This window comes from Rosa rugosa, chromosome 5 (genome assembly GCF_958449725.1).
Source record: "Rosa rugosa chromosome 5, drRosRugo1.1, whole genome shotgun sequence".
Lineage (NCBI taxonomy): Eukaryota > Viridiplantae > Streptophyta > Magnoliopsida > Rosales > Rosaceae > Rosa > Rosa rugosa.
Window position 1 is genome coordinate 54,819,263 of NC_084824.1, and position 26,055 is coordinate 54,845,317.

General features: G+C 40.1%; 2 protein-coding genes, 1 long non-coding RNA gene and 1 pseudogene across 5 annotated transcripts; all 4 read left to right on the forward strand.

Annotated features, from left to right (window-relative positions):
- The first annotated feature begins 1,905 nt into the window (after positions 1 to 1,905).
- Positions 1,906 to 7,569, forward strand: LOC133711934 (disease resistance protein RUN1-like). The gene is made up of 7 exons (XM_062138003.1): positions 1,906 to 2,429; positions 2,527 to 3,676; positions 3,881 to 4,013; positions 4,122 to 4,174; positions 4,306 to 5,384; positions 5,467 to 5,699; positions 7,499 to 7,569. Exons 1-7 carry the CDS (start codon positions 1,906 to 1,908, stop codon positions 7,567 to 7,569), a joined length of 3,243 nt encoding a protein of 1,080 aa, XP_061993987.1.
- Positions 7,570 to 7,631: 62 nt separating this feature from the next.
- Positions 7,632 to 11,541, forward strand: LOC133711935 (homocysteine S-methyltransferase 3-like; annotated as a pseudogene).
- Positions 11,542 to 11,911: 370 nt separating this feature from the next.
- LOC133710683 (disease resistance protein RUN1-like) lies at positions 11,912 to 17,510 on the forward strand. The gene is made up of 6 exons (XM_062136819.1): positions 11,912 to 12,590; positions 12,704 to 13,823; positions 13,932 to 14,225; positions 14,358 to 15,263; positions 15,401 to 16,669; positions 16,888 to 17,510. Exons 1-5 carry the CDS (start codon positions 12,070 to 12,072, stop codon positions 16,112 to 16,114), a joined length of 3,555 nt encoding a protein of 1,184 aa, XP_061992803.1. The 5' UTR covers positions 11,912 to 12,069; the 3' UTR covers positions 16,115 to 16,669; positions 16,888 to 17,510.
- Positions 17,511 to 20,780: 3,270 nt separating this feature from the next.
- LOC133712731 (uncharacterized) lies at positions 20,781 to 24,521 on the forward strand. Of its 3 annotated transcripts, XR_009847577.1 has the most exons (8): positions 20,781 to 21,086; positions 21,171 to 21,361; positions 21,474 to 21,562; positions 21,933 to 22,024; positions 22,465 to 22,566; positions 23,298 to 23,456; positions 23,548 to 23,777; positions 24,325 to 24,521. It is a non-coding gene; the product is annotated as an uncharacterized LOC133712731 (long non-coding RNA). The 3 variants fall into 3 exon arrangements; XR_009847576.1 differs by having other exon boundaries at positions 21,933 to 22,566; XR_009847578.1 differs by having other exon boundaries at positions 21,171 to 21,341; positions 21,933 to 22,566.
- The last annotated feature ends 1,534 nt before the right edge of the window (positions 24,522 to 26,055 follow it).

The window sequence follows — 26,055 nt, forward strand, 5'->3', positions numbered from 1 at the left end:
GGAGCATTATTGTACTTAACTCAATGCGCAAGACCTGACATCTCATTTGCATTGACTTGTTAGCTAGATATAGTCATGCGCAAATGCGACGTCATTAGACTGGTGTTAAAGATATCTTTCAATACTTCAGATGTACGTACGATTGATATTGGCTTGTTCTATCCCTACAGAGAGATGATCGATTCAGACTCATTACACACCAGGAATGCCGCCAACACTCGCCTGCGTCCTCTATCCCCATCCCAAAACAACATTAGTGTTTTGGAAGGTTTTGCTGATGCTGGGTACCTCTTTGACCAACACAAAGGTCATTCCTAAACTGGTTATGTGTTCACCATGGATAAGACCGCGATATCTTGAAGGTCTACAGAACAGACCGTGGTGGCTATATCTTTGAACCATGCAGAGATTATTGCTCTTCACGAAGTAGTTCATGAATTTATATGGATTGGATCCATAATTAAGCATGTTCAAAGCAATTGTAGTTTGAAGTCTACCACAGATGAGCCTACGAGCATTTATGAGGATAATGCTGCTTGCTTTGAACAATTGAAGTAAGGCTCCATCAAAGGCGACAACACAAAGCATAATCAGCAACAACAGACTCTCCTCAAGATTAAAGTGAACAAGGTTCGAGGACAGTGTGGCAGACTTGTTCACTAAGTCATTGTCCAAATCCACTTTCGAGAAACATGTTGGTAGCATAATTTGAGGAAGTTATCAAACTCCCATGATCGCAGTCATCAAGGGGGAGATTCTACATATGTGGTCTCAAAATGTGAAGGTTGTCTCCTTTTCTCCTCCGACCGAGGTTATTTTTGTCCCACTGGGTTTTCGTTACTCGGTAAGGTTTTTGACAACGCAACGAGAGGAGCATCACGTTTGGGCGGCACAAGGGGGAGTGTTTAAGGACACCTAGTTTGTGTTTCTGGCCCAAACTCTAGTTACTTGTCCAAGTTGTAATAGGGTTAGTCTTACAAATATCTTCGTAGATATCCTAATCATTGTACGATTCAATTTCCTTGTAAGACGCAGATTCTTTGCTTGTAATCTTCTATATAAAGAGACCCCTATTATCAATGAAAGTAAATATCATTCTCCCTCATATCTCTTTTCTTAAAATAGTAGTAGAATTATTATCTAAGAAGAAAAGTGACTCCTATTATCACTTTTTTTTCTTTTCAACTTGGGTAATATTCAAACATAAAAACAAGAGAATTTAGGGTCCGTCGGTTATTCGTTACCCCATATTGATGTAATCCTTTGAAGTTAATAAAATTCTACTTTTAATCAAAAAAAAAAAGTCGTACTTTTACACCAACTAAAAAAAAAAAGAAGGGCAGATGCCCATTTGATCGACAATGCAATTTCTTTCATTGCCAATTTTCTATTAATTAAATCCTTAAAAAAAAAGAAAAGAAGGGAAGATGGCGATTTGATCGACAATGCAATCTTTTTCATTGCCAACTGTCTATAAAAAGTTGGCAAAAAAAGAAAAAGAAAAAAAAGGAAGATGCCTATTTCATCGTCGATGCAATCTCTTTCATTGCCAGTTTTCTTATAGCAAACTTAAAACAAAAAAAGGGACGATGTCATTTGATCAACAATGCAATCTCTTTCATTGCCTATTTTCTATAGTAACCATGCTATATTGACGCATTGACTAGCAGAGTAGCGGAGCAATCAAGTAAACCCAGATATTAAATCATATACACTCTCACCCTAATGTTCACATTGCCGACTGGTTTTATTAAGTATGTTCGGCAAACGGTAAAAGCAAAGCAAGGAAGGCAGGCAGGCAGGCACTAAGAAACCATGTACAATGCAAAAGCACTCTAGGAAGGCAGATCAATATATATAGGATGGCAACATTCAACAGACCGAGCAAACCAAAGCAAGCAGAATATGGCTTATCTGACCAATGAAGCAGCAGCCAGATCTTCATTTTCTTATCTCTCACTATCTTCTACTGATCACCAAAATCATTACACATACGAGGTCTTCCTGAGTTTTCGAGGCAAGGATACGAGGTATACGTTTACAGATCACTTGTACAATGCTTTGTGTCAGAGGGGAATTGAGACCTTTAGAGATGATAAGCTCAGAAGAGGAGAAGAAATATCACAAGAGCTCCTCAAAGCAATTGAGGATTCGAGACTTTCAATCATCGTCTTCTCTCAAAATTATGCTGCCTCAAGGTGGTGCTTAGATGAATTGGTCAAGATACTTGAATGCAGAAAATCCATAGGCCAGGAGGTTAGAGCTATTTTCTACAAGGTGGATCCTTCAGATGTTCGAAATCAAAGTGGTGCTTTCGGTGACGCATTTGCTATGCTTGATCAATGCAAATACAAGGATAGCATGGGCAAATGGAAGGCAGCTCTTAAAGAAGCAACAGATTTGTCTGGATGGCCTTTGAAGGATGGCGAGTATGTCTCTAACCCCTCCACTAGCTAGTTAATTAGTTAGCCTATTAGATATATTATTGAAGTATTTGATTTCGTATATATGCTTTTAAATTCATAGGTACGAGGGTAAATTTATCAACGACATTGTTGGGGAGTTGTCCACCCAAGTAGTAAACCCTTCATGTGAGTTGCAAGTAGCTGCACATCCAATTGGATTAGAGTCTTGTAGGCAGGATGTCAACAGACTTTTAGATGTCGAGGAAATTATTCCTCGCATGGTTGGCATATGGGGGCCTGGTGGGATAGGAAAGACCACAATTGCAAAAGATGTGTTTAATTCAATTCGCCATAAATTTGAAGGTAGCTGTTTCCTGGCAGATGTTAGATCAAAATCCAATTCAAATTCAAGTTCAATCGACTATCAAAACCTAACCCAACTGCAAGAGACATTTTTATCTGACATTTTAAGAAACTCAATTTTAAAGGTGAGCAGTGTTGATCAAGGAGTCAGTTTTATAAGGAAAAGGATGCGACATAAAAAAGTTCTCTTAATCCTTGATGACGTAAGTCATTCCAGCCAATTACAATACTTAGCTCCATCCTCTGATTGTTTCGGGCCGGGCAGTAGAATTATCATAACAACAAGAGATAAACGTTGGCTAACTGCTCATCGAGTTGATTCAGTATACGAGGTCAACATGTTAGATGATCGACAGGCTTTGAACTTGTTTAGTTTGAATGCATTCAAAAGAAATGGGCCTCCAAGAGATTATCTGGAATTTGCACATCGCGTTGTACGCTATGCCCAGGGCCTTCCATTAGCATTGATAGTTTTAGGCTCTCATTTATTTCGTAAAAGCAAAGATGAGTGGAAAGCTACATTAGATAGTTGCAAAAGAGAAGATCCCCATAGAGAGATAAGAAACATTCTGAAAATAAGTTATGATTCTCTGGGACTAGATTTACAAGGATATTTTCTTGATATCGCATGTTTCTTTAAAGATCAGCAAGTAGACCGTGTGAAACCAATACTAGAAGCTTGTTACGACCTCAAATCAGTGACTGGTATTGCACAACTCCAAGAAAAGGCCTTAATAAGAATTGATAGAGTTGAGACTTGGTATGGAGAAAAAGATTATATTTGGATGCATGACTTGATAGAAGAAATGGATAAAGAAATAGTGTATCAAGAGTCACCTGGTGAGCCCGGGAAACGCAGCAGAATCTGGAGTAAAGATGATGTCAACCACGTTTTAACAAATAACACAGTAAGTATATTAATGACGCTTTGTGTTTTTCAATGTGGCAATCATTTTATATTGAATATAATTTCTTATTGAAACCTTGAAGAAAACTTTACTGAAATAGTACTTGTGCTTCCAACAAGAAGTTGCTATTTTTCTTTTTCCGGTCTAAATAGAAATTGCAATCATGAATGTTACTAGGTTAACATGGTTGCTTTGTTATTGTAGGGAACAAATAAAGTTATAGGTATAGGTATCCGGGTCAAGCGGCGATCATCTACGATATCTTTGAATGCTAAAAGCTTTTCACTGATGAAGAATCTTAAATATATTCATATGGGCCAGAACCTGGAATATGAATGTTTTTCTGGAGAGATTGATTATCTTTCCAACCAGTTGAGGTGGCTTGATTGGCCTAAATGTCCGCTGTAATCTTTTCCATATGATTTTCATCCAGAAAAACTTGCAGGGTTAGATATTCTTGATAGCCGTGGAATCACACGACTATGGGAGGGACGTAAGGTATTTTAATCTAATAATCAATTTTAATTAAAAAAATAAGTAATAGATAAATGTGTTGTAAATTAATTACTGCCTCCACTTGGTTGATTTTTTCCTTGGTTGATTTTTTTCCTTTTTCTTTTGGCATGCAGAATAGGCTAACATGTATGAATTTAAGGGGTTGTGATTCCTTAACAGGACTCCCAAACTTCAGAGAAATCCCCAACTTGAGACCATTGGATCTATCAGGCACTTGCAAGAAAGAATTGCATTCGTCCATTACAATACTTAATGGGCTAGAACAGTTGACTCTAATGAATTGTAAAAATCTTACGACTCTCCTGTATAATATTTATAAGTTGCACAATCTAGAGTTTCTTAATGTGAATGATTGCCCAAGACTGGCTACATTTCCAAAAATTCCAATAAAGATGGATTCTTTAAGAAGACTTTTTCTACAACGGAGTGACATCAGAGAATTAGATGAGTCAATTAGAAATCTCATTGGGCTTGAATGGTTGGATCTCAATCATTGCAAAAATCTCACAACTCTACCGTGCAGCATTTATGAGTTGCAAAATTTAGAGTTGCTTACTCTTGATGGCTGCTCGAAACTTGTCAGATTTCCAAGAAAAACCAAAATTTTGAATGTCGATGGTAGCTCACTATCGCTTCCCAAGCTAGGTTTGTTAAGTATCAGAGGATGCAGTTTATTATCAGATTGTGATTTCCTCAAGACTCTTGATTGCTGGGAAATATTAGAGTGGCTTAATTTGTCAAGAAACAATTTTGTTAGTCTTCCTGCTTGCTTCACCAAATTTGTCAACTTACGGCGGCTTGACTTGTCCCGTTGCAACAGACTCAGAGGAATTCCGGAGCTTCCACCAAACGTTGGTCTAGACATAAGTGGTTGTGAATCACTGATAGAGGCGGCGTCGCCTTCAGTTGAAGATGATTGGGAATCATCGGACATAGAGGGGCCGTTGTCGTCACTTGAAGAAGATTTTGAATCACCTGACATAGAAGGGGCGTTGTGGTCACTTGAAGAAGATTGTGAATCACCGGACATAGAGGGGGCGTCGCCGTCAATTGAAGATGATGATGAAGAAGAGCCAACTCCGTCACGGCTGTCTCTGTCTTCCGAACAAGCAACAGTGATTACTCCAGAACGACCCGGGCAAGCATCGATGGTGCACTTTGCTCATGAAATGGCTATCTCCCCAATCCCCATGTTTCATGACCTGCACAGCTCCCATGACTCAACACCGAGAGAAACCAACTCATGACATAAGTGGTTGGGAATCACTGGAGAGATTGTTGATTTTGACAAATCCTGGAGCTGTGTTAGAGGAGCCAACTCCGTCGTCACATGGCTCCCCTGAATCAACTACTCCTCCACAGCTTCAACACCAAGAGGAACCAACTCATGACATAAGTGGTTGTGAATCACTGGAGAGATTGTCAAATTTGACAAATCCTGGAGCTGTGTTGGAGGAGCCAACTCCGTTGTCACATGACGACACCACACCGCGGAAGAACCGGCTGAGTTGTTTCGGCTTTCTTTGTCTACGGAACCAACACCAGTGAATCAGTGATTCCTCCGAAACAACAACACCAGTGAATTGGCTATCTCCCAATCCACATGTTCCCCGACCTCCGAGACCAAGAGGAACCAACTGATGGCTTTCTCTCTGTCTCTGCAACCAACACTACCATCCACTTGAGGTGATCAATCTGTAAGTTCACATGCATGTCATCTTCTTAGTATCTGTTTCTTTTCAAAGTTTTAACTAACTTCTGAAGCAGTAAAACTATCTCCATGGTGCTGCTATTGTACTATATGCAAGGTTGTTTCTGAATAACAGTGTATATTAAGGTTTATTCCAACTTAATCCTACATGTTTCAGAATCCCTTTTAGTAAAACCAATTCAACATTTAAAAATTTCAGAGAGGACAATGACATTCATCTTTAAACTATGCGATTAAATCGATCAGTAGGAAACTCTGTACTTTCTCTCGTTTTTCTTTCTTTCTAGATATGCTTCAAACCCTCTGTATCACACTTTCATTATGTGATTAAACTTTCCAGTCTCCTAGCTAGAACTCAGATGTTACAGAAACAATGAACGAATCTTTGTGATTCCAAAAGAATGCAGTGATACTAGCACAAAATGCAGAAGCATATGATCATGAATATTCTTTCAAGCTAACTAATGGCTGTTACTAACTAACCTTACCTTAGGAAAAGTTACTGTAACATCTTGTTGCAGCTAATGTAGGAAAATTTTGTTGGATGCAATATTATCTTTTCAAAAAGGTTTGGTCCTGCTTCTTGTGCATTTCTCCAAGACAGGATGACGTTTCGGAAGCTGACATTTTGTCAGGCACCATTATTTTTATGTATGGTAGTGGAGATTTACTAGGAGTACCTTTCTATACACGAAAGAATTTTTCTTGATTGTACCCTTGTGGCATAATTTTTAGTTCACTTCAAGGAAAAGAAGTATTTGAGGAGAAAAAGAAAAAGAAAAAGGAAGGAACAAAAATTGAGTGCGCGCCTTTTTGCACAAGTAACAGCAGGATAACCGAAGTTAGAATACACACACACAGGGGCATTCTTGTTGAAGTCTTTGTATATCTAACTAACACGTCTCTATATGATATCGCACAGGTGTCAGAAGATCAATGCCAAGTTTACTTTTGAATGTCTTGAAGATGAATTTATCGAATAGAAGATGCTGAGAGGATACTAAAACACTGAACAAATATTCCTGGTTTGTAATATGGTTCTCTTGAGATGAGGTTCTGAACTTTGATTCCTACAGTAAACCTCAGTTTCACTGTTTGCAACTGTAATTTTGACTTTAGAGTCATGCCACAATCTGGAATTCCTTTGGAGTAGTCAGAGTACTGTGTGACCACCTGTCCAGATTGTTTTCCTTTGTTCAGTCACAACAAAAGTTGTTCTTTGTTCTAATTCTCCGTGAAGAATACTTTTTGAGGCTTTTCTTACCCCCTAACATGATAAAGAAACGATCTTTAGTACTGGTATGATTTGTATCATGTTGTACTAAAAGTAGTTCATTAGAGGCTTTAGAGCCACTTAAAGGTTAAAAATGTCATTTTCTGCTGACTTGAGGGGTGCTGAACCTCCACCTCAACGCTCCTCATAAAACAGTAGCAACTTCACTGTGAAAGGCCTCTGTCATAAGCATATGCGCCAAAATGGGCACCATCGAAAGCTTAGAATTTGCCTGAAAAGCCTTCAACTTGTTCCTTGAAGAAGAAGAAGAAACAAAAGGGTGCATTGTTTATTGGGAATTCTTTGATTCATTTCTATGCAGAATGTGGGGACTTGGATGATGCCCGGAAGGTGTTTGATGAAATGCTTGAGAGAAACAGTGTCGTGGACTAGTATGATTTGTGGTCATGGTAGGAGGAACATGCCAAAGGAGGCTGTTTCTTTGTTCTTTCGAGATGGTGGTTGCCGGGATTAAACCCAATTCCAAGTATGCCTCCATTATCATTGAGCCATACTTCAGGGGCAGTGAGACTAAAGAAAATTAAATTCATCCTTAAGCTATGAGACTAAATTCAGAAGGGAACATAATGGCTCTCCATCTCTCTCTCTCTCTCTCCTCTCTCTCTCTCTCTCTGGAATATGCATCTGCTGCGACTTCAATCTCGGTGCAATTTTCTTCAAACCCAAAGGAGTGACCTTGTTCCTTTTGCTTGTCATTTACAGGTGAATTCCAAAGCTTTCTTTGGTGGGAGGTTGCAGACGACGACTAGTGTATTATTACGCAAACGCAGGCCACGCTGCGTTTTCTATGAAGCCTCAAACAATGGTGTGGGTTAACTCTAGCGAATTCGTAATGGAAGTTGGAATGGATGGATTAGAGGATTTTTCACACTTTACATCAAACCAAAGAGAATGGCATAGTTTGAGAAAACAGGATTGATTAATAGTTCATTGTTCTGTGGTCGTTTGATTTTAGGAGGTAGAGGAGCACCTGCATGCCAAAGTTACAACAGATTTTTTTTTTTTTTTGATATAGACAATAGTGGTGAAGCTGTTGGTTGGCTTGTAATTGGCCTTTTTGTGAGGTTGTTCCTAAAACAGTAGAAAAATTTGCGAGCCCTGTGCACAAGCAAGCAAATCATCCTTGTCCGCTTCTCTATCTTTTCCTTGGAGTTGAGGCATTGATGCTAGCACATGATATGAGAAAATGCAGAAGCATATGATCGTGAAGATTCTTTCACCAACTAAGGGCTAACAGCAACTAAAACTTACCTGTCTACTGTCTACAAACTCCTCTGATAAAAGCATTTCCATAATATAATAGTTATCATAATCATCCTATAATGGCTATTTGTAGCATGGTGCTTTGGATCTGGTAGGAGCCTGAGATTGGCTACGTGAAATAATGGTATCAAAATTGTTTGTAGCCGCCCTTAATTGATTCCTTTGTTGTAGGAGAATAATGGTAGTAATCCGCTAGCTAGGAGATGCAAATTAGTTCATACAACTTGGTTGATATGATCCATTATTAAAGTTTGTGTTCTGGTTCTTTTTCTCTGCTTTCATTTTAGTAATGTTGCTAGGTGATTGATATCATGCAATTTGTTTGTCTTTTCCATTTGCAGTGGGGACTATAGATTTTCCATTCAGAAAGGTTACACACTCTGGCCAAGTTGGCTACATGCTGATTGCTGATCTAACTGAATTTGAGACGACTGCCAATGAGCTAGAAGCAGAGGTATATGCTATCCTTCTCTATTTGTACTCTACCAATGAGCTAGAAGCAAAGGTATATGCTATTCTCCTCTATTTGTACTCTTGCCTATGCTCTTTTCCTAGTAATTCTAGGATCAATCTCTCATGTTAAAAAGGAATGGTGTTGCATCGTCCACATGATCTGTGGATTAAGGACATGGAATGTGAAATGTATCACTTTAAGAAAAATCTTCCTAGTATATGTGCATGCCACAAACACATTAAATTTTCCTCTACAGATTCCAACTTGGAATTTCATAAATAAGTATTGTCAATAATTTGTCAAACTCACAGACAACAATTTTTTGGTATCAGAAGTTCTAGCCTGGCTTTGGCTAAGTATCTTGCTTCAAGGTGATGCGGCAGATGTGTGCTGACCTTCGTGAGGAAGAAGAATTGTTTTTCATTGTTTCTAAGGATGGAATTGATACTGTGAGTAGTTACCCTTTCTTGGAGCTTGCCTCTGTTGTAGATTCATGCAAATGAGCATTAATTATTTGCATCAATTTAGCAGCACATATTCAATAGCTAGCACCAATCTGGACTACCATTCACAAGCTCTAGTGGCATCGTAAAAAAGAGATGCAACCACTTCTACTTGGTACTTCTATTTAATCGCAAGCTATGTGATTAAATCATTCAGTAGGGAACAAAATGACTCTGTACTTTCTCTCTTTTTTGTTTCTTTCTAGATATGCTCCAAACCCTTTGTATGAAGTACTCTCTGTATCTGACTTTGATTATGTGATTAAACTTTCATGTCTCATATAGCTAAAACTCAGACGTTACAGAAACAATGAACGAATCTTTGTGAATCCTTAAGAATGCAGTGATACTAAGACTAATCACAGTCATGCCAGGGTAGTGAAGTGGGGTGTTCCACCAAGAAGCCGTCTTAAATTGAATATTGATGGTGCCTATGCTAGAGAGAATGGCATGGGAGGAGTGGGGGTGATTTTGTGAGACTCTTAAGGGGGCTTGAAGGGTGCCTTCTCTAGGCATCTTCCTGCAATCCAAAGCGAGGCAGAAGCTTGTGGACCAGGCTTGCTATATGGTTTGTGTATGTTTACTGTATATGATTTGGACATGGAACAAGAATGGTGACATCTCTGCATATTAATTTCTTGTAAATTGTTTATAACTTTATATAAGCATCATTGATCTTGGGTTCTAATTCTTAATGGATTATTTCCCTTTGTAGTGCCAACTATGGCGAGTCACTAAAACATTGAAAGATTGCCACAGGGAAAGGGTTCAGATTCTGGCCGACTGATCTAATTGCATTTGAGACGACACCAAATAAGTTAGAGGCAAAGGTAATATGTTTTATTTGCGTTAATGTATAAGGCCTTGTGCCCTATTGTGGACGTGGATTAAGCAAATGGAATGAAGTTCATTACCCTAGACAGAATCTTCCTAGCATATATGACAGATATGATTTGCATGCCATGAGAATCGAAAAGTGTTAGAACTATACATACTGCTGAGCTCAATGTCAGAAAATCTAAGATCAGGGTGTTTCAGTCATCTTTATTTAGATCAATTGTGCCAACTGTTTCCACTCTGGCTTTGGCTAATTTACCTTGCTTAAATGTTATGTGCAGCCATATGCTGAACTTCTTGAGGAAGAAGCAATAGATATTCCAGCATGGTTTACTTTTGCTTCTAAAGATGGAATCAATGTGGTGAGTGGTGATTCCATCTTTGAGTGCGCCTCTATTGCTAATGCATGCAAGCAAGTTGTTGCTGTTGGAATCAACTGCACACCTAGATTTATCCAGGGGCTGATTTTATCTATTCGGAAGGTTAGATCTTTGGTTAATTGGAATAAATTAGCATATGTAACTTAGCCCCACGACATTTTAATATAATTGATATTTCTTTGCCTATCAAATTTGCAGGTAACAAGCAAACCTAGTGATATACCCCAACAGTGGTGAGACCTATGATGTTCAGAGCAAGCAATGGGTGGTAAGTGTCCTTCCATATGAATACACAGTGCTTGTTGCCATACTCCTTCAGATATAGCATCTGGATTTAGATAATTTGATTCATGGTATAATTCACATAGTAATGTTCTTTTTGTTGGATATAATGTTATATTACCAAATGGTGAATCTTGTACCATTTTTTGGTAAAAATATGAAACCAATCTTCCTTGAATTGTATATAATAAACTGTTCCATGGATGATGAAAATGTTGAATTAGCATGTTTCTGAAAAAGTCTTGACTACACGTGCTTTCCATTGCAGCCATCGAGTGGACGGGTTGATGAAGAGTTTGCAGAAATAGTCATAGAGAAGTGGCGTGAGGCTGGGGCTTCCCTGTTTGGAGGCTGCTGTAGAACAACTCCAAATACCATCAGGGCAATATCTAAGGCTCTTTCTAACAAGTCTTCTGCAGTTAACGACGCTTAGTTGAGTTCTAAAAATGAGATGTAAATACTCGTAACTGATGCTAAGAATAAGGGCATGTGTCTTTTTCATTTCCTTGTTTTGTAACTCCAAGGAAGTAGCAAATTACTATCACCATGGTGCTTCTGCTGTATGGTGACTGGTGAGGTTGTTTCGCATCGAATAACAGTGCTTTTGTTACCTTTCGAAGTTAAATTTCACTAGCATTCCGTATGAAGTATGCAATCTCCTAAACTAGGTAATTTCCTTGTTCCATCAAGCACCAAAGTAATGATTTTCCAAGTCTTCCCTGAGAAAAGAAAAAGAGAAAAAGACTTCCAAATCCAAGTCAAAAAGTGAAAGAAGAAGCTGCTTGGCAAGTACGCGTGAGTTCTTAAGATTGCCATATCATTTTAAATGCAATCTCCTCCATAGAAAATATATGGAACCTAAACAAAGTGTACGCGGTACACTAGGTAATTTCCTTGTTCCATCAAGCACCAAAGTAATGATTTTCCAAGTCTTCTCTGAAAAAAGAAAAGGAGAAAAAGACTTCCAAATCCAAGTCAAAAAGAAGAAGCTGCCTGGCAAGTGCGCCTCGCCTCATTTAGTCATTTTCAACCTCACATTCACATTGCAGCAGGCACTAAGAAACTACCTACTTGAGAGTTGAGATCTCATATCTACAATACAGAAGCACTCTAGGAAGGCAACATTCAACAGATCGAGCATAGCAAGCAAAATATGGCTTCTCTGATCAATGCAGCAGCCAGTTCTTCATCTTCTTCTTTCCCACATTCTTCTATTGATCACCAAAATCATTACACATACCAGGTCTTCCTGAGTTTTCGAGGCAAGGATACGCGCTTTACTTTTACAGATCATTTGTGCAATCCTTTGTGTCAGAGGGGAATTGAGACCTTCAGAGATAATAAACTCACAAGAGGAGAAGACATATCACAAGAGCTCCTCAAAGCAATTGAGGAGTCGAGAGTTTCAATCATCGTCTTCTCTCAAAATTATGCTTCGTCAAGGTGGTGCTTAGATGAACTGGTCAAGATACTTGAATGCAGAGAATCCAAAGGACAGGAGGTTAGATCAGTTTTCTACAAGGTAGATCCCTCAGATGTACGAAAGCAAACAGGTGCTTTTGGTGACGCATTTGCTAAACTTGATCAATGCAAATACAAGGATAGCATGGACAAATGGAGGAAGGCTCTTGAGGAGGCAGCAAATTTGTCTGGATGGACATACGAGGAAGAACGGTATGTTATTAACCCGCCACTAGCTAGTTAATTAGTTAGATTTATTTTTTTGAAGGCACCAATAATCTCCTACTTTATTTGATTTCCTATACATGCTTCTAAATTCATCATAGGTACGAGGCTGAATTTATCAACGACATTGTTGGGGAGTTGTCCACCCGAGTAGTAAACCCTTCATGTGAGTTGCACGTTGCTGAACATCCAATTGGATTAGAGTCTTGTAGACAAGATGTCAACAGTCTTTTAAAAGCCGAGGAAAATATTGTTCGCGTGGTGGGCATATGGGGGACTGGTGGAATAGGAAAGACCACAATTGCTAAAACTGTGTTTAATTCAATTCGCCATAAGTTTGAAGGTAGCTGTTTCTTGGCAGAGGTTAGATCAAGTTCAAGTTCCACTTTAGATGGCCTAGCCCAACTACAAGAGAGACTTTTGTTTGATATTTTAAGGGACCCAACTTTGAAGGTGCGTAGTGTTGATGAAGGTGTCAGTTTTATAAAGACAAGGATGCGACGTAAAACAGTTCTCTTAATCCTTGATGATGTGAGTGATTCTAGCCAATTACAAAACTTAGTTCCATCCCCTGATTGTTTTGGGCTGGGCAGTAGAATTCTCATAACAACAAGAGATAAAGGTTGGCTAACTACTCGAGTTGATGGAGTATATGAGGTCAAAATGTTAGATAGTGATCGATCTTTGAAGTTGTTTAGCTTCAACGCATTCAAAAAAAATGGACCTCCAAATGATTACCTAGAACTTGCACGATGTGCAGTAAACTATGCCCAAGGCCTTCCATTAGCTTTGATACTTTTAGGCTCTCATCTGTATTGTAAAAGCATAGATGAGTGGGAAGCTACATTAGATGGTTGTAAAGGTGAAGATCCCCACAGAAAGATAAAAAGGGTTCTCAAAATAAGTTATGATGCTCTGGGAGTAGATTTACAAGGATGTTTTCTTGATATTGCTTGTTTTTTCAAGGGTAAGTATGTAGACAATGTGAAACCAATACTAGGAGCTTGCTACGTCCTCAAATCAGAGTATGGTATTGCACTACTCGAACAAAAGGCCTTAATAAGAATTAACGGAAAGGAGAATCGGATGGGTGGTATGATTTGGATGCATGACTTGATAGAAGAAATGGGTAAAGAAATAGCGTGTCAAGAGGGTGAGCCCAGCGAAGGTAGCAGATTGTGGAATTACGATGATATCGACGATGTTTTAACACATAATACAGTAAGTGTTTTATTCGGTTATCAAAATCTTGAAGCTAGAAAATTTTGAAACACATATATGTACTAGCTTAGGTGCTTTTCCAATTGCTATATTTCTTTCATTTTGCAGGGATCAGAGAAAATAAAAGGCATTCAAGCACAGCAGGAGCTGTGGGACCAAGAATACGATGAGATATGTTTGAATGCTAAAAGCTTTTCAGAGATGAAATATCTCAGATACTTTTCTAGCATCCGTCGTGTAAAGTATTCTGGGAACATTGATTATCTATCCAACGAGTTGAGGTGGCTTAATTGGTTCGGATGTCCGATAAAGTCGTTTCCTTCAAATTTTAATCCAAGGAAACTTGTTGCACTCAAAATTCCATACAGCCCTCGCATCACACGACTATGGGAGGGAGTTAAGGTACTTTAATCTAATATCCATTTTTGTTTTAAGGAAGTTGTTCTTTATGTTATTTGCTATATATAAATAATAATGTTGTAAATTACTAGTGCTTCAGGTTGGTTGATATTTTCTTTTTTCCTTGCCGCACAGAATTTTCCAATTCTAACATCTATGGATTTAGAAGGTTGTAAATCCCTAAGAGAACTCCCAAACTTCACCAGAATCCCCAACTTAAAAGAGCTGAATTTAGAAGGTTGTGAAAGTTTAGTTGAGGTTCATCAGTCCGTTGGATCCCTAGATAAGCTTGTGACCTTAAATCTTAGAGGCTGCTGTAACCTTGTTAAGTTGCCAACTGAAATTAGCTTGAAATCTCTCGCTGCTATGGATCTTAGTGATTGCACTAGGCTAGAGAAATTTCCAAAAATTATAGGAAAGACGGATTCTTTAGGAGTGTTGAACCTATCATTCACTCGTGTTAAAGAATTGCATCCGTCAATTGGAAATCTCATTGTGCTTAATCAGTTGAATCTAGAAGTTTGTAAAAATCTTACGATTCTACCATTCAGCATCTACCGGTTGCAAAATCTAGAGATTCTAAATGTGAGTGGATGCTCAAAGCTTGTTGCATTTCCAACAAAAGCAAGCATTTCACATGATCATGACAGTGGTCCACTAGCGCTTCCCAAGCTCCGTGTACTCAGAATCAACAACGGATGTAATTTATCAACTGCTGATTTCATTGGCAGTCTTGATTGCTTGGAAACATTAACTGAACTTGATCTCTCAAGTAACAATTTTGTTAGTATTCCTGCACTCGGAAAATTTGTCAACTTGCCGAGGATTGACTTGCATTGTTGCAAGAAACTTCGAGAAATTCCACAGCTTCCACCAAATACACGTGAGGTAAATGCGAGTGACTGTGAATCACTGGAGAGATTTTCTATATGGCCCAAGTCTTTGAATATTCTAGAGATGAACTTGTTGAATTGCCATAGATTTAGATACAGTCTGGGTTATGACATGGAGAAGATGGAAAATATTTTGCTAAATAATCAGGTCTGTTTATTCTCTCTCTCGTTTTGTTTTATGTAATTTCAGTATTTCATGATGCATACACCATATTAATATGGTGCGGTATAAACCAAACTGAAAGAATATGTGCGGTATTGACATAGTTAACATTTTTATTGCAGAACAACTCCCGGTTTTGGCTTGTATTACCCGGTAGTGAGGTTCCGAAGTGGTTCCATTGTTCGAAGGAGGTTGCTGCTAATGAAAAAGGACCGTGCAATGCATGTGCAATTTCTTTTGAAATCCCAAGCAAATTGAATTGGGAGAACATAGGAGTGGCTGGTTGTTCTGTTGGGGAAACTTTTAGTTATCTAAGTCCCTATCGAATTGATATTTCCATCAATGGGGTACTCATAGATCAGTATTCCACGTTTCATCACGGTTTAATGCTGGACCATATGTGGCTGACTTATATACCATTATCTGATGAAATAAAGGGAAAGGTGGATCAAAAGGGTGGGTCGCGTTATCAGTGTCGAGTTCAATTTAACTGTGATCGAATGAAATGCTGTGGGGCTCACCTCGTATGCCAACCACCGAATGATTATTCAAATAAGATTGTAATGGCGGCTGAACCTGCCCATGAGAGTGGTATGCCGATGGTAGACTTGCTTTCGTTGCTTTGGTCTGCGAATTCTGAACAGAAGAGGCCTCGTACTGGAGCCAACGACAATTATCACCATCAACGACCATTTCCTTCAAAACGACAGTGCACTGAGGAGCAACCATCAATGGCTCCCATCCACATCATCGATGACGACGACCTTTCTATTCCCTCCTCTGATTACTCTGCATCTGCATCCACCTTAGATATGTGGTGGAGTTCTTGGTATTGAAGCTTTCAAGCTAACACCAACTACAATGGGTGATAGGTTTACAAACAAATCACACCACACTCTCACTCACACTTCAAGAAAAGAAGCAAGAATAGCAAAGCAAAGGAAGAGAGAAAATGGAAGACTAGCTACTGCTATCTTATTGATGAACTCTTCAATGAGTTAATTGGGATGATTACCACACGTACTAGCTGAACCCTTATATAGGTATTCTTACAAAACATAGCAGACAAAGCAATGAATGCAATGTCTATGGTATAACTTGACTTACTACACCATGCATATGAGAAAGCAATAAATATGCAGAAACTTATTCAAACTAAATGGCCTAGCTATTTGTATAGCCTGCAATAGCTAAAAGGTAAAAGAAGTAAAACGTGATTGCCATCTAGATGGCCTCCAATCCAACAATTTCATCATTGATTTGATTTGCAATTTCAACAGGAATCCCCTGGATCAAATCTTCCGGACTTCTAATTGGCAACCAAATCTTGATCCTCTTCCCAATCCACAGTCAGACTCTCGCTAATCCACAGTCTACCTCACCATCATCTGGTAGGCGCCTAAGATTGGCTACATGGTATCAAAATTAATTGTTGTAGTTGTTCTCAATTGATTCCATTATTTTAGGAGAATATTGGTGGTAATCAGCTAGGTTGATATGATCCATTATTATCGTTTGTTTCTGGTTTATTGTCTTTGCTTTCATTTTGTTAATGTGTTGCTATATGATTGATATGATGCAATTTAATTGTTTGTTTTTTCATCTGCAGTGGGGACTCCAGATTTTCCACTCAGTAAGGTTACAGATAGACTCTGGCCAAGTTGACTACATGCTGATTGCAGACCCAAATGTGTTTGGCGCAAAAACCAGTTGGCTTGCAAACTGTCTCTTTTGAGCGTGTGCGCAGGCGTGCCAGCACCGTGGGGTGCAGTCGTCGGGGGAGTCCCTTGACCTGACTTCTTCTTCAAGCGTTGTGGACGAGGAGAGCACCAACCTCGCCACAAGGTTTTTCTCTAGCCTTCCGGGAAAGGACTTTCTGCCTTACGGATAAGGACTTTGGGTGTGATCTCTTCGCGTCACCGAATCGATACTTAGTATTGTAGACTAAGCAGAGCAATCACTGGGAAGTTTGGAGAAAGCACGGGTTGCGCTAAAGCGTGACTTTAGCTTCGCTGGGTTGCGAGGGCGTTACCCTTGCTTCGCTGGTAGTAACGGTGGCGGTTATGCTCGCAGTCGGCTCGTGGGGAGACTAGGACTGGAAGTACGGTCGCCGGGTTGATCTGGTGATGCTGACAGTCGGCTCTTGGAGAGACTGGGACTGGCGCGCGGTCACCGGGTTTCAACGAGGTTGAAGGTTTGCTCCGGGGAGGCTTTGTAATCGCTGCGATTGATTGATATGAGAGAGGTCCTTAATTCGTCCTTGAAACCTGGTATATATACCTAGGGTTTCGACTGCTCCTTGCCACAGAAGGATTATTGGTTGAAGTTTCCTATTCAATCCTCGCTACCCGACTCCAATAAGGTTTCGTTTTCCTTATGGATCACGGAATGGGTGAAGCTGTAACCCAAACCCGAATAGGTTTATTTTTGGGCCGCAGGTATCGGCCCGCTGTGCTGAATCCACTAAAGGATCTTGCCAAAATTACTTTTGGGCTCAAACATTGCCCCCCAGGCCCCGATATCAGGCCCACTAAGATGTAACTGATAGAAGGGGGTTAAAACGACATGCCTGGTGATTGAAACGATGTCATTAATGAAGGTAGCGTCTATTCGCTTGGCAAAACGTCTTTTCGTCGCATCGTTTCCCCCACAAAATCTTTTATTTAAATACCGCAGCCAAATAGAGACCTGTCACATCAGAAAACCCTTCCAGTCTCCTAAACCCAGAAATCTCTCGCTCCATACCCGCTTTACAGAAACCCAGAAATGGCTCCCCCAAAGAAAGTGATTATCGATCAGGAAGAAGAGCTCACTGAGAATGTCGCTCGCACTTGGGGAGCCAACATCGGTGGCCGTTGTCGTATCCATACCTCTGTCCAGAGGCCTCTGCTTCTCAGGCTTTCAGATCATCACGCCGGACTGGGTCCGACACCGCGAGACTCCATTCCTGCTGACGCTCTCACTCTCTATAGCCTGCCCATTCGTAGACCCATTCAAGTCCTCCGGAGGACCCCTGCGGATTTCAACAGTTGGGGTGCGCAGAATCATAGAGCAAAAATAGGGCACTGGCCATCCAAAATTAGCGAAGAGGAGATCTCCTGGTATCATGAAGTAAGAGCACGAGATTTGGCTCGCTGGAACGAGGCAGGTATTACCCACACTATTGATTTATGCTTTCGCCTTCCTCGCGGTGGGAATCGCTCACCACTCGCTGCCCTCCTTTGCTTCTGGCATACTGCTACCAATACCTTCGACTTCCGATTTGGTCAAATGAGTATAACCTTGTTGGACATCCTCACCATTACTGGATTGCCCATCGATGGTGAGCCCTATCTGCATGGCCAATTCGATTCTGACACCTTCGCATCAACCATGGACCAAACTGGTCGCAGCGCTCATAGCGGTTCTTACCCGCGGTGGTTGGCTTTCTATCGCAAAGAGCGCAATGCTACTGGTGGCATTGCTTTTTTGGAGTATTGGCTATGTAAATTCATATTCTGTACTTCCTCCTGTAAGCCCACTGGTGCTTGGACTTTCCTAGCGACAGCCCTCTACAATGGCCGCCGCGTGGGATTAGGACAACCAGTGTTGGGTGCCCTCTACCGTACTCTATATCAAGCCACTATGCATCCTTTTGAGACCAGCATTTCTGGCCCTTTTTGGATCCTTGATTTCTGGATTCAAACTTATTTTTCATTCTTTCGCCGCGACGATATTCCACTACTACCACCGACTAATGCCCTTCTTGGTCATTGGTTCTGTCGCGATGCGAGGTACACATCTCCCCCCTATTCTGAATGCTTCTCATACTTGTATCTCCTGCACGAAATGCCATACTGTGATTTAATACTCAGTAGGAGATACCCTGCTCCTCTTCAAAACGGATTTCTTCCTGGGGCTCCCAACTATAATGATCGCGCGCGCTTGGCTTTTCGCCGCGCGATCTCTTGTTCAGATATTAGGCTCGCTGTTGATGAACTTAGTTATGAGCTCTATGCCCCCAACCATTTTGCCCGCCAGTTTGGTCTTATTCAGCTGGTGCCTTTTCCCCTCTATGATGCCTGGAATTTCTATACCTCTTGGCGACGAATTGGTCCCTCTGATGGGGCTCCGCCAGAGCAAAGCATGCTTGCACTAGTCGACCTCCCAAACTGGGCTAATAATATCGTCCCCGTGGATGGGACCGCTGAAGATTATGATCAATGGTGGAAAGAAGTTTCTGTTAACTGCTGGAAGCAAAGGGACGACGAACTCTTCGCGGCCATCTTCGAAGACTTGAGGTATCCTTATGATGCTGATACTGAAGCACTCGCTCGCTTTCATGAAGATGAAGAAAGACCTCCACCACCCGAACCGGCTCCGCGACCCGCGCGAGCCCCGCGCTTGGTTCAAGCTGGTATTGTTATTCGTGAGCAACCTCCAGAGGTACTTGCCTTGATATGTTCCTTTGTTTCCTTTATCACCTCCACCTCTGTCCCCTAACTCGAAATTTATAGCAGGGACGCGCACCACCTTCAGGCGGTCGCGCAGTGGGTGTTCCTCCGGCCACCGGTCTAGCTGCTAAACAAAAGGCAGTACTGATTAGGCCTGAAGTAGAGGACACCTCCTCTGACGATGATAATCCTCAGACTATAAGGATTCTCGCTTTAGAACCCTCTTTATTTTAGCAGCCTTCTCGACGTCTAATTGACTTTGTTTAAATCTTGACAGATTGCCGTTGCTCTGGCACGCAAACGCAGTCGCGCTGAGCTCAGAACTAATCCATGGGCAGAAGACGAACCAGCCGCTGATCGACTGGTAATGCCTCTCTCCCGGAAACATTGATGCCTTGTCTTGTTATGTATGGTTTATAACGCTTCTCTGCTTCAGGTTCGTCGCAGGCTTTCAAGGCCAATTGGGGAAGGATCCTCTGCTGCCAGCGAGGGTGTATCTGGTACAAACGCCCAAGAGACCGATGGTGGCCCTTCCACTGCGATCAATGCGGCAAACCAAATGCAGTTGGTTGTAATTTCAGAACCAGTTATAGTTGACGGTTCGCCTGAGGTTGAAGACAGGATGTCTCTCCTTCCTACCTTCCGCGAGGAGCCCATTCCCCTTCTGGCATCGACGGTGCCTGACCTGGATCCAATCCTTGGTGAAGCTGCTCTAGCGCCAATGGTAGATTTCCGCGGGCCAGCAGTTAAAGAGGTAACTCTCTTAATCAAAAATATTCATCTTTTACCTTTGGCTTGGTTATTCTGAAAGTACATCTTTTCTTTTTTAGGGTCACTACTAGAATTTTGCTCTTAGACATCACAACAATTACATCGGTGAGAAATTCACGCGATGTAAAAAACTATCATTAACATCGATTCCTCAAATTCCGATTTATATGCATATAATTGACATCGTTTATTACTGTTGACCGATGTCTATACTTTGATTCAAAAATTTACAAAAACGCGGAAAGACTAAGTTAAAAACTTTCGGGAACGCGGGGAACAAAATTTTCATTCCCCCCACACTTAGTTATTTTTCCTACTTGTTCATCGTTCTCTCTCTCTCACTCTTGCCTGAAACTCTAGCCCTCTCCTCCTTCCTCTCCCGTTCTCTTTCCACGGCCACCATCGCCTTCCTCTTCGCTCACTCCCGCTACTATCTCTCTCCCTCATTAACCACCTCCACCCCCTCGTCGGCGCTATCACCTCCACCCGCAAGCTCTCTCTCTCTCTCTCTCTCTCGCTCTCGAGCTCTCTAAGATCTCAGAAGATTTCAATCTGGCAAAGCATCCTCTACAACAGGTTTCAATATGAATTAATCGCGTTAATGGTGAGTCACTGCGACTGAATTCTTTGTTTTCTGTTTGGGTCCTAAGAATTTTGGGGGTTTTCAATTTTAGGGTTTTAATTACAGATGGGTGGAGATTTGGGGATGCCATCGTTCCTTGAAGAAGACTGCGTTCTTCAAGAGTGAGATTTGGAGGAGGTTGTTTGTGACAGCAGTACTGATTGTGATTAGTCGTGTTGGTTGTTTCATTACTCTGCCTGGGTTTGATAGAAGGTTGATACCTCAGGATTATCTCAGGTTTGTCTCGGGATCAGTTGGTGAGTAATTGATGCTCATAGTATAGTCAGACTTTGATTTTTGATATCTTATATTCATACATGTTTACTAGTTCTTATTGTTAAGTTATTCCCTCTGTCCCTTTATTTGCAGATGAGCTCGACGATTTTACAACAGAGCTTAAAATGTCCTTGTCCCAGTTTGGAATCAATCCTCAAATTATAGCATCGATTATCATACAGGTTTACTTCAGCTAGTTAACTTTAATTTCTGCTAACTAAGCGAATATCTTTTACAGCTTCCCTGTAGATTGGATATACACCTTTTTGCAACTAACAAAAGTAAATGGTTATTTGTATTTGTTTCAATCTTTTTTTTTTTTTGGGTACAAATATTTGTTTCAATCTTTGATATTGAGAGTACAAGCATGTACAATGTGTTTCACTATTCTGTTGTGACTTTATCTCGTCAGCTCAAAATGAAGTAGTTTTCCCTCTTCTTCTCTAGATATATTTATTATTGTTAGATATCCTGGTCATAGATAGATGTTTGTTTTATATGCTCTTATTTACTATAGGCTCTGTGGATGTTTGTATTTCTGGGATATTGCAGGGTCAAGCATGTGATGCTGACAAGTATGTTATTGGTCTGTGGTGCGATGACAATGACATGGATATGTGATACCATTACAGAATCTGGATTTGGTATGATACTTGACCTTTTGGTTACTTGGTTAGCAGCAATATGGTTTTGCTCATATGGTTTTGAGTCTCGTATTGACTTTCCACTTGATGTAATCTGAATTGTAATTCGCTATCTGACAAAGTATTAGTTTCCATACCCTTTGATCTAATTTTGCGAAAAGGATCTTCACGGTTGCATGAATTTGCTTTTGAAACCTGCATGACTATGTCATTAAGCTATATGTGCAATTTCAGCTTTTGGTATGTGGTTTAGGATTTCTATTCAATGAAACAGCATGCATTTCTGTGGCATGTTGGGGAAACAACAGCGGCCACCCATGGACTAATATATATGACATAGACAAGTTATGTGCTGCCCCCGCATTGCGAATATGAAAATGATTACATGTATTGGACAGCATTTCGGAGCTCTAACATTCTTTTGATTTTCCATTTGCCAGGTTTGTGGGGAAGATATGTAGAAATTTGAGAGAGCAGAAATCGTATGTACGCTGCTGTTGGTTGTCCTTGGTGTTGCTGCACTAAGTGATCTCATCAAAGAGGTACTTTATATAACTAATATACATCACTACCATGATTTCATTTGTGGAAAAGGATGAGCAAGTAAATAATACAACTTAATTTGGTTTCTTATCTTTTACACTTTTTTTATTGTAATCTTCTTCTTCCTTGACAGATACCATTACCAATTGGTTGTAAAATATGGTACATGTTTGTCTTTATTAATATGTGCCTTATTTGAGATGATCCGACCTTGCTGCTAGTCTTAAGATGCACTTTGCACTCAATACCTTTGAGCTGGGCTATCAGTGATTTTCTCAATTGAAGATCATCTATAATATATGTCAATCAATTCTATCATGTACCTTCTTGTGCAGTCTTGCGCATTACATATAGGGTGAATGAGTTGTAGATTACAGTTTTGCATTTGTCATGCTTTTAATGTCATTAAAGGGAAGTGGTTCTTGAGGACACCTCCTGATGGACCTATTCTCGGAGTAGATTTTTCTCGGCTAAGTTGAAATTCAAGTAAATAGCCTAATTGAGTAATGAAGATCAGTAATTTGAAGAATAAAATTGGCTTTTATTTCCTAGACTAGGCATACTCAAAAGCTCAAATGACTAATATGTGCATTTTTTTTCTTTTTATTTCAACTGTGAAGTACATGATGTCTTGATCTTATGTTTGTTTGAGGCATAGATATACCTATGTATTTTATTGGACAAAGAGTGTTTACAAAAACTTACGCTTACCTTTGGTTGTCCATTCAAGGAGTGGAAAAACTTATACCATGAAACCATTGCCTCTAAAAGCATCACGGGACATCTTGAGGTTGATGCACCATACTTACCGCAGTTAGGGATTTCAGTTGTTTGTAAGCTTCTTTGAAATATATGGAGGAAAACTTTTTGATCTCCTCAATGAGCGCAAGTAAGTTGTTTTGTCCTTCCTGCAATTAGTGTTTAGAGTTTAAGATTGTTTTGAAACTTGAAATATGAAACTAACAGTTCATATCCTGCAGAAAGCTTTGCATGAGAGAAGATGGTAAGCAACAAGTTTGTATTGTGGGTTTGCAAGAATACAAAGTGTCTGATGTAGAGACAATTAAAGAGCTCATTGAGAAAGGAAGTGCCACAAGATGTATTGGTACCACTGGTGCATATGAAGAATCCTCTCGCTCACATGCCATACTTCAGCTTGCTATCAAAAGGGCAGTTGATGACAATGTATCAAAGCCTCCCTGTCTTGTTGGTAAACTCTCCTCATTCACTAACTATTAAATCAAATGCAAACTCAAATAGTCAATACTTGTAGATGTTGAATAGAGAGAGTGTGGGCATTTCTTTTGGTTTCCACACTCTAGGATATCCTAATAAACTTAAATTTTCTTCTTCACCTGTAGTAGCTGTACTTTTCATTCTACAAGATCACCTTATGTCCTTGATAATTCCAGTATGAAAGAATGAGTAGCACAAACAGTACTAGAATTTTGCTCAACAGATCCATGGGCCATTTCTCGTTGTTGTACCATTATCTACTTTGGCTCGATTAATCTATCTGTGCCTAGTTTTTTTTATAGTAACTTGTTCAGCATTGTTGACCTTTGGCTCGATTAATCATAATTAAGGACTTAAATATCCCAGAAAGGTATAGTTAAGTTAACCAACAGATTGTGTTATGGATGCTAGGATACGAATGTCTTGTAAGCTCAATGTCTTTTTGCCTTTCCCTTTTCCTTTCCTTTCTTTCCTTCTGTTTTTCTTGTTATAGCTAATTGTTCATTTCATTTTATTTGCAGGTGAAAACAGAAGAACAAATGGGATATAAGTATGGCGAGGCTTGCTTTCGTTTATGTTTCTAGTATTATGTACCATTTAGACTTAAATTTTTGTTTTATTTCGACATGTTATGCATAGAAATACTTGGGATGTTGTTATGTACTTTGAGCATCAATATTAATCAAAATTTATTTACTTACGATATGTATTCTCATTAGATTTCCTAGCAATAGTTACAAATCAGTTTATAACTATAAAAATGAAGTCATATAAGAACTAATACATCAGTTCTAAAAGAAAAAATTGATGTCCCATTAGCCAGTGGATAACAAAATATTAAGTAAAAAACGATGTAACACAACCCAATGAACATCGACTTATTAAGTAAGAAACGATGTAAAACAACTCAATGGACATTGAGTTATTAAGTAAGAAACGATGTAAAACAATGCAATGGACATCGACATTGTGTAAGAAACGATGTAAAATAAATCAATGGACATCGATTTATTAAATGAAAAACGATGTCTAGTATAAGTATGAACATCGGTGTCAACCTCAAAAACTGATGTTTAATAGAAAAATTGACATCACTTCATAAAAGGAAACGATGTTTAATAGAATAATGAACATCGGTCGCGTAATACAAAAAAATGTAGATTTAATCTTAAATAGTGTGATATATGGCAAGTACCCATAAAGCTCATAAACAGCAGGCAAACTTCAAAAACACCGATGTGTAAGAGAATATAACACATCGTTTCTAGAATGAGTAACCATGTTAAAATGAATACTAGTGTTGTTGGACCTATAGTTTGTTAAGCATTAAATGCATAAATATGAAGGTTTAACAATATCTAAAAACACCAATTTGTGATCATAATAGCAGTTTAACATCGAGTTTAGAATCTAATCCGATGTTTATTATTGTATGGGACATCGGTTTTTAACCGATGTATATGTTTTGGCGATCTTTTACATCACCCACTAACACATGTGTACAAATTTTTTTTTACATCGGTTTTTGGCCGATGTATATGAGAAAAATTCTAGTAGTGGTCCAAACGCGGAAGTAGCAGCAGAAGAAATAGCGAACGAGGATCCTGCTGAACCTGTTCCTAATGTGGTTGGCCAAGAACCTGCTCCCCATGCCCCCCAAGTCATTGAAGCTGGGGAACTCGAAGAACTTCATGAACCAGTGCCTGAAGCTATACCTGTCGCGGAGCCTCCTGAGGCCCCTGGCGCTGAGCCCCCTACTCCATCCACCTTAGAACGTTTAGCTCGCGTGCTCGAAGTGACCCCACCTGGGGTTGTAGATGAAGCCAGAGAAGGTCTTCGTCGCCTCTTGGGTCCCGATATACTGATTCCTGGTGCGCCCGCGAGAGTTTTGGAGTACCTGAGGGTGCTTCTTCGCGAGGGCGCTGTCACTGAAGAACAATTCCAAGAGGTTGATGGACTGCTGCAAGATCTCCCACAAGGGCTTAACGAGATGGCAGTCGCTAACGCGCAGGCTAGACAGACTGAAACACACTACCAAGCTCTTACTCATCAAACTGACAATGCCCGCGGTTTCCTGGGTGATCAGGCTGATCTCATCAGGGATCTGACACTTGAGAGGAACCACCTGAGATCCCAGATTCTTTCTTTTCAAGCCCGCTTGATCGAGGTCACTGCTATGCTTGCCCGCGCGGAGCCTCAATTGGAACAACCCCTCACTGCCTTCGAGACGCTGTCCCAAGAACTGGCCCAGG

Bases quoted from the DNA above. Each gene is read 5' to 3' on its own strand.
- LOC133711934 (XM_062138003.1), top strand. From the start codon at position 1,906: ATGGCTTATCTGACCAATGAAGCAGCAGCCAGATCTTCATTTTCTTAT. The intron at 2,430-2,526 runs GTATGTCTCTAA...TTAAATTCATAG, and splicing joins TGGCCTTTGAAGGATGGCGA to GTACGAGGGTAAATTTATCA. The intron at 5,700-7,498 runs GTTGTTTCGGCT...ATTTCTATGCAG, and splicing joins ACCGCGGAAGAACCGGCTGA to AATGTGGGGACTTGGATGAT.
- LOC133710683 (XM_062136819.1), top strand. From the start codon at position 12,070: ATGGCTTCTCTGATCAATGCAGCAGCCAGTTCTTCATCTTCTTCTTTC. The intron at 13,824-13,931 runs GTAAGTGTTTTA...TTCATTTTGCAG, and splicing joins ATGTTTTAACACATAATACA to GGATCAGAGAAAATAAAAGG. The intron at 14,226-14,357 runs GTACTTTAATCT...CTTGCCGCACAG, and splicing joins GACTATGGGAGGGAGTTAAG to AATTTTCCAATTCTAACATC.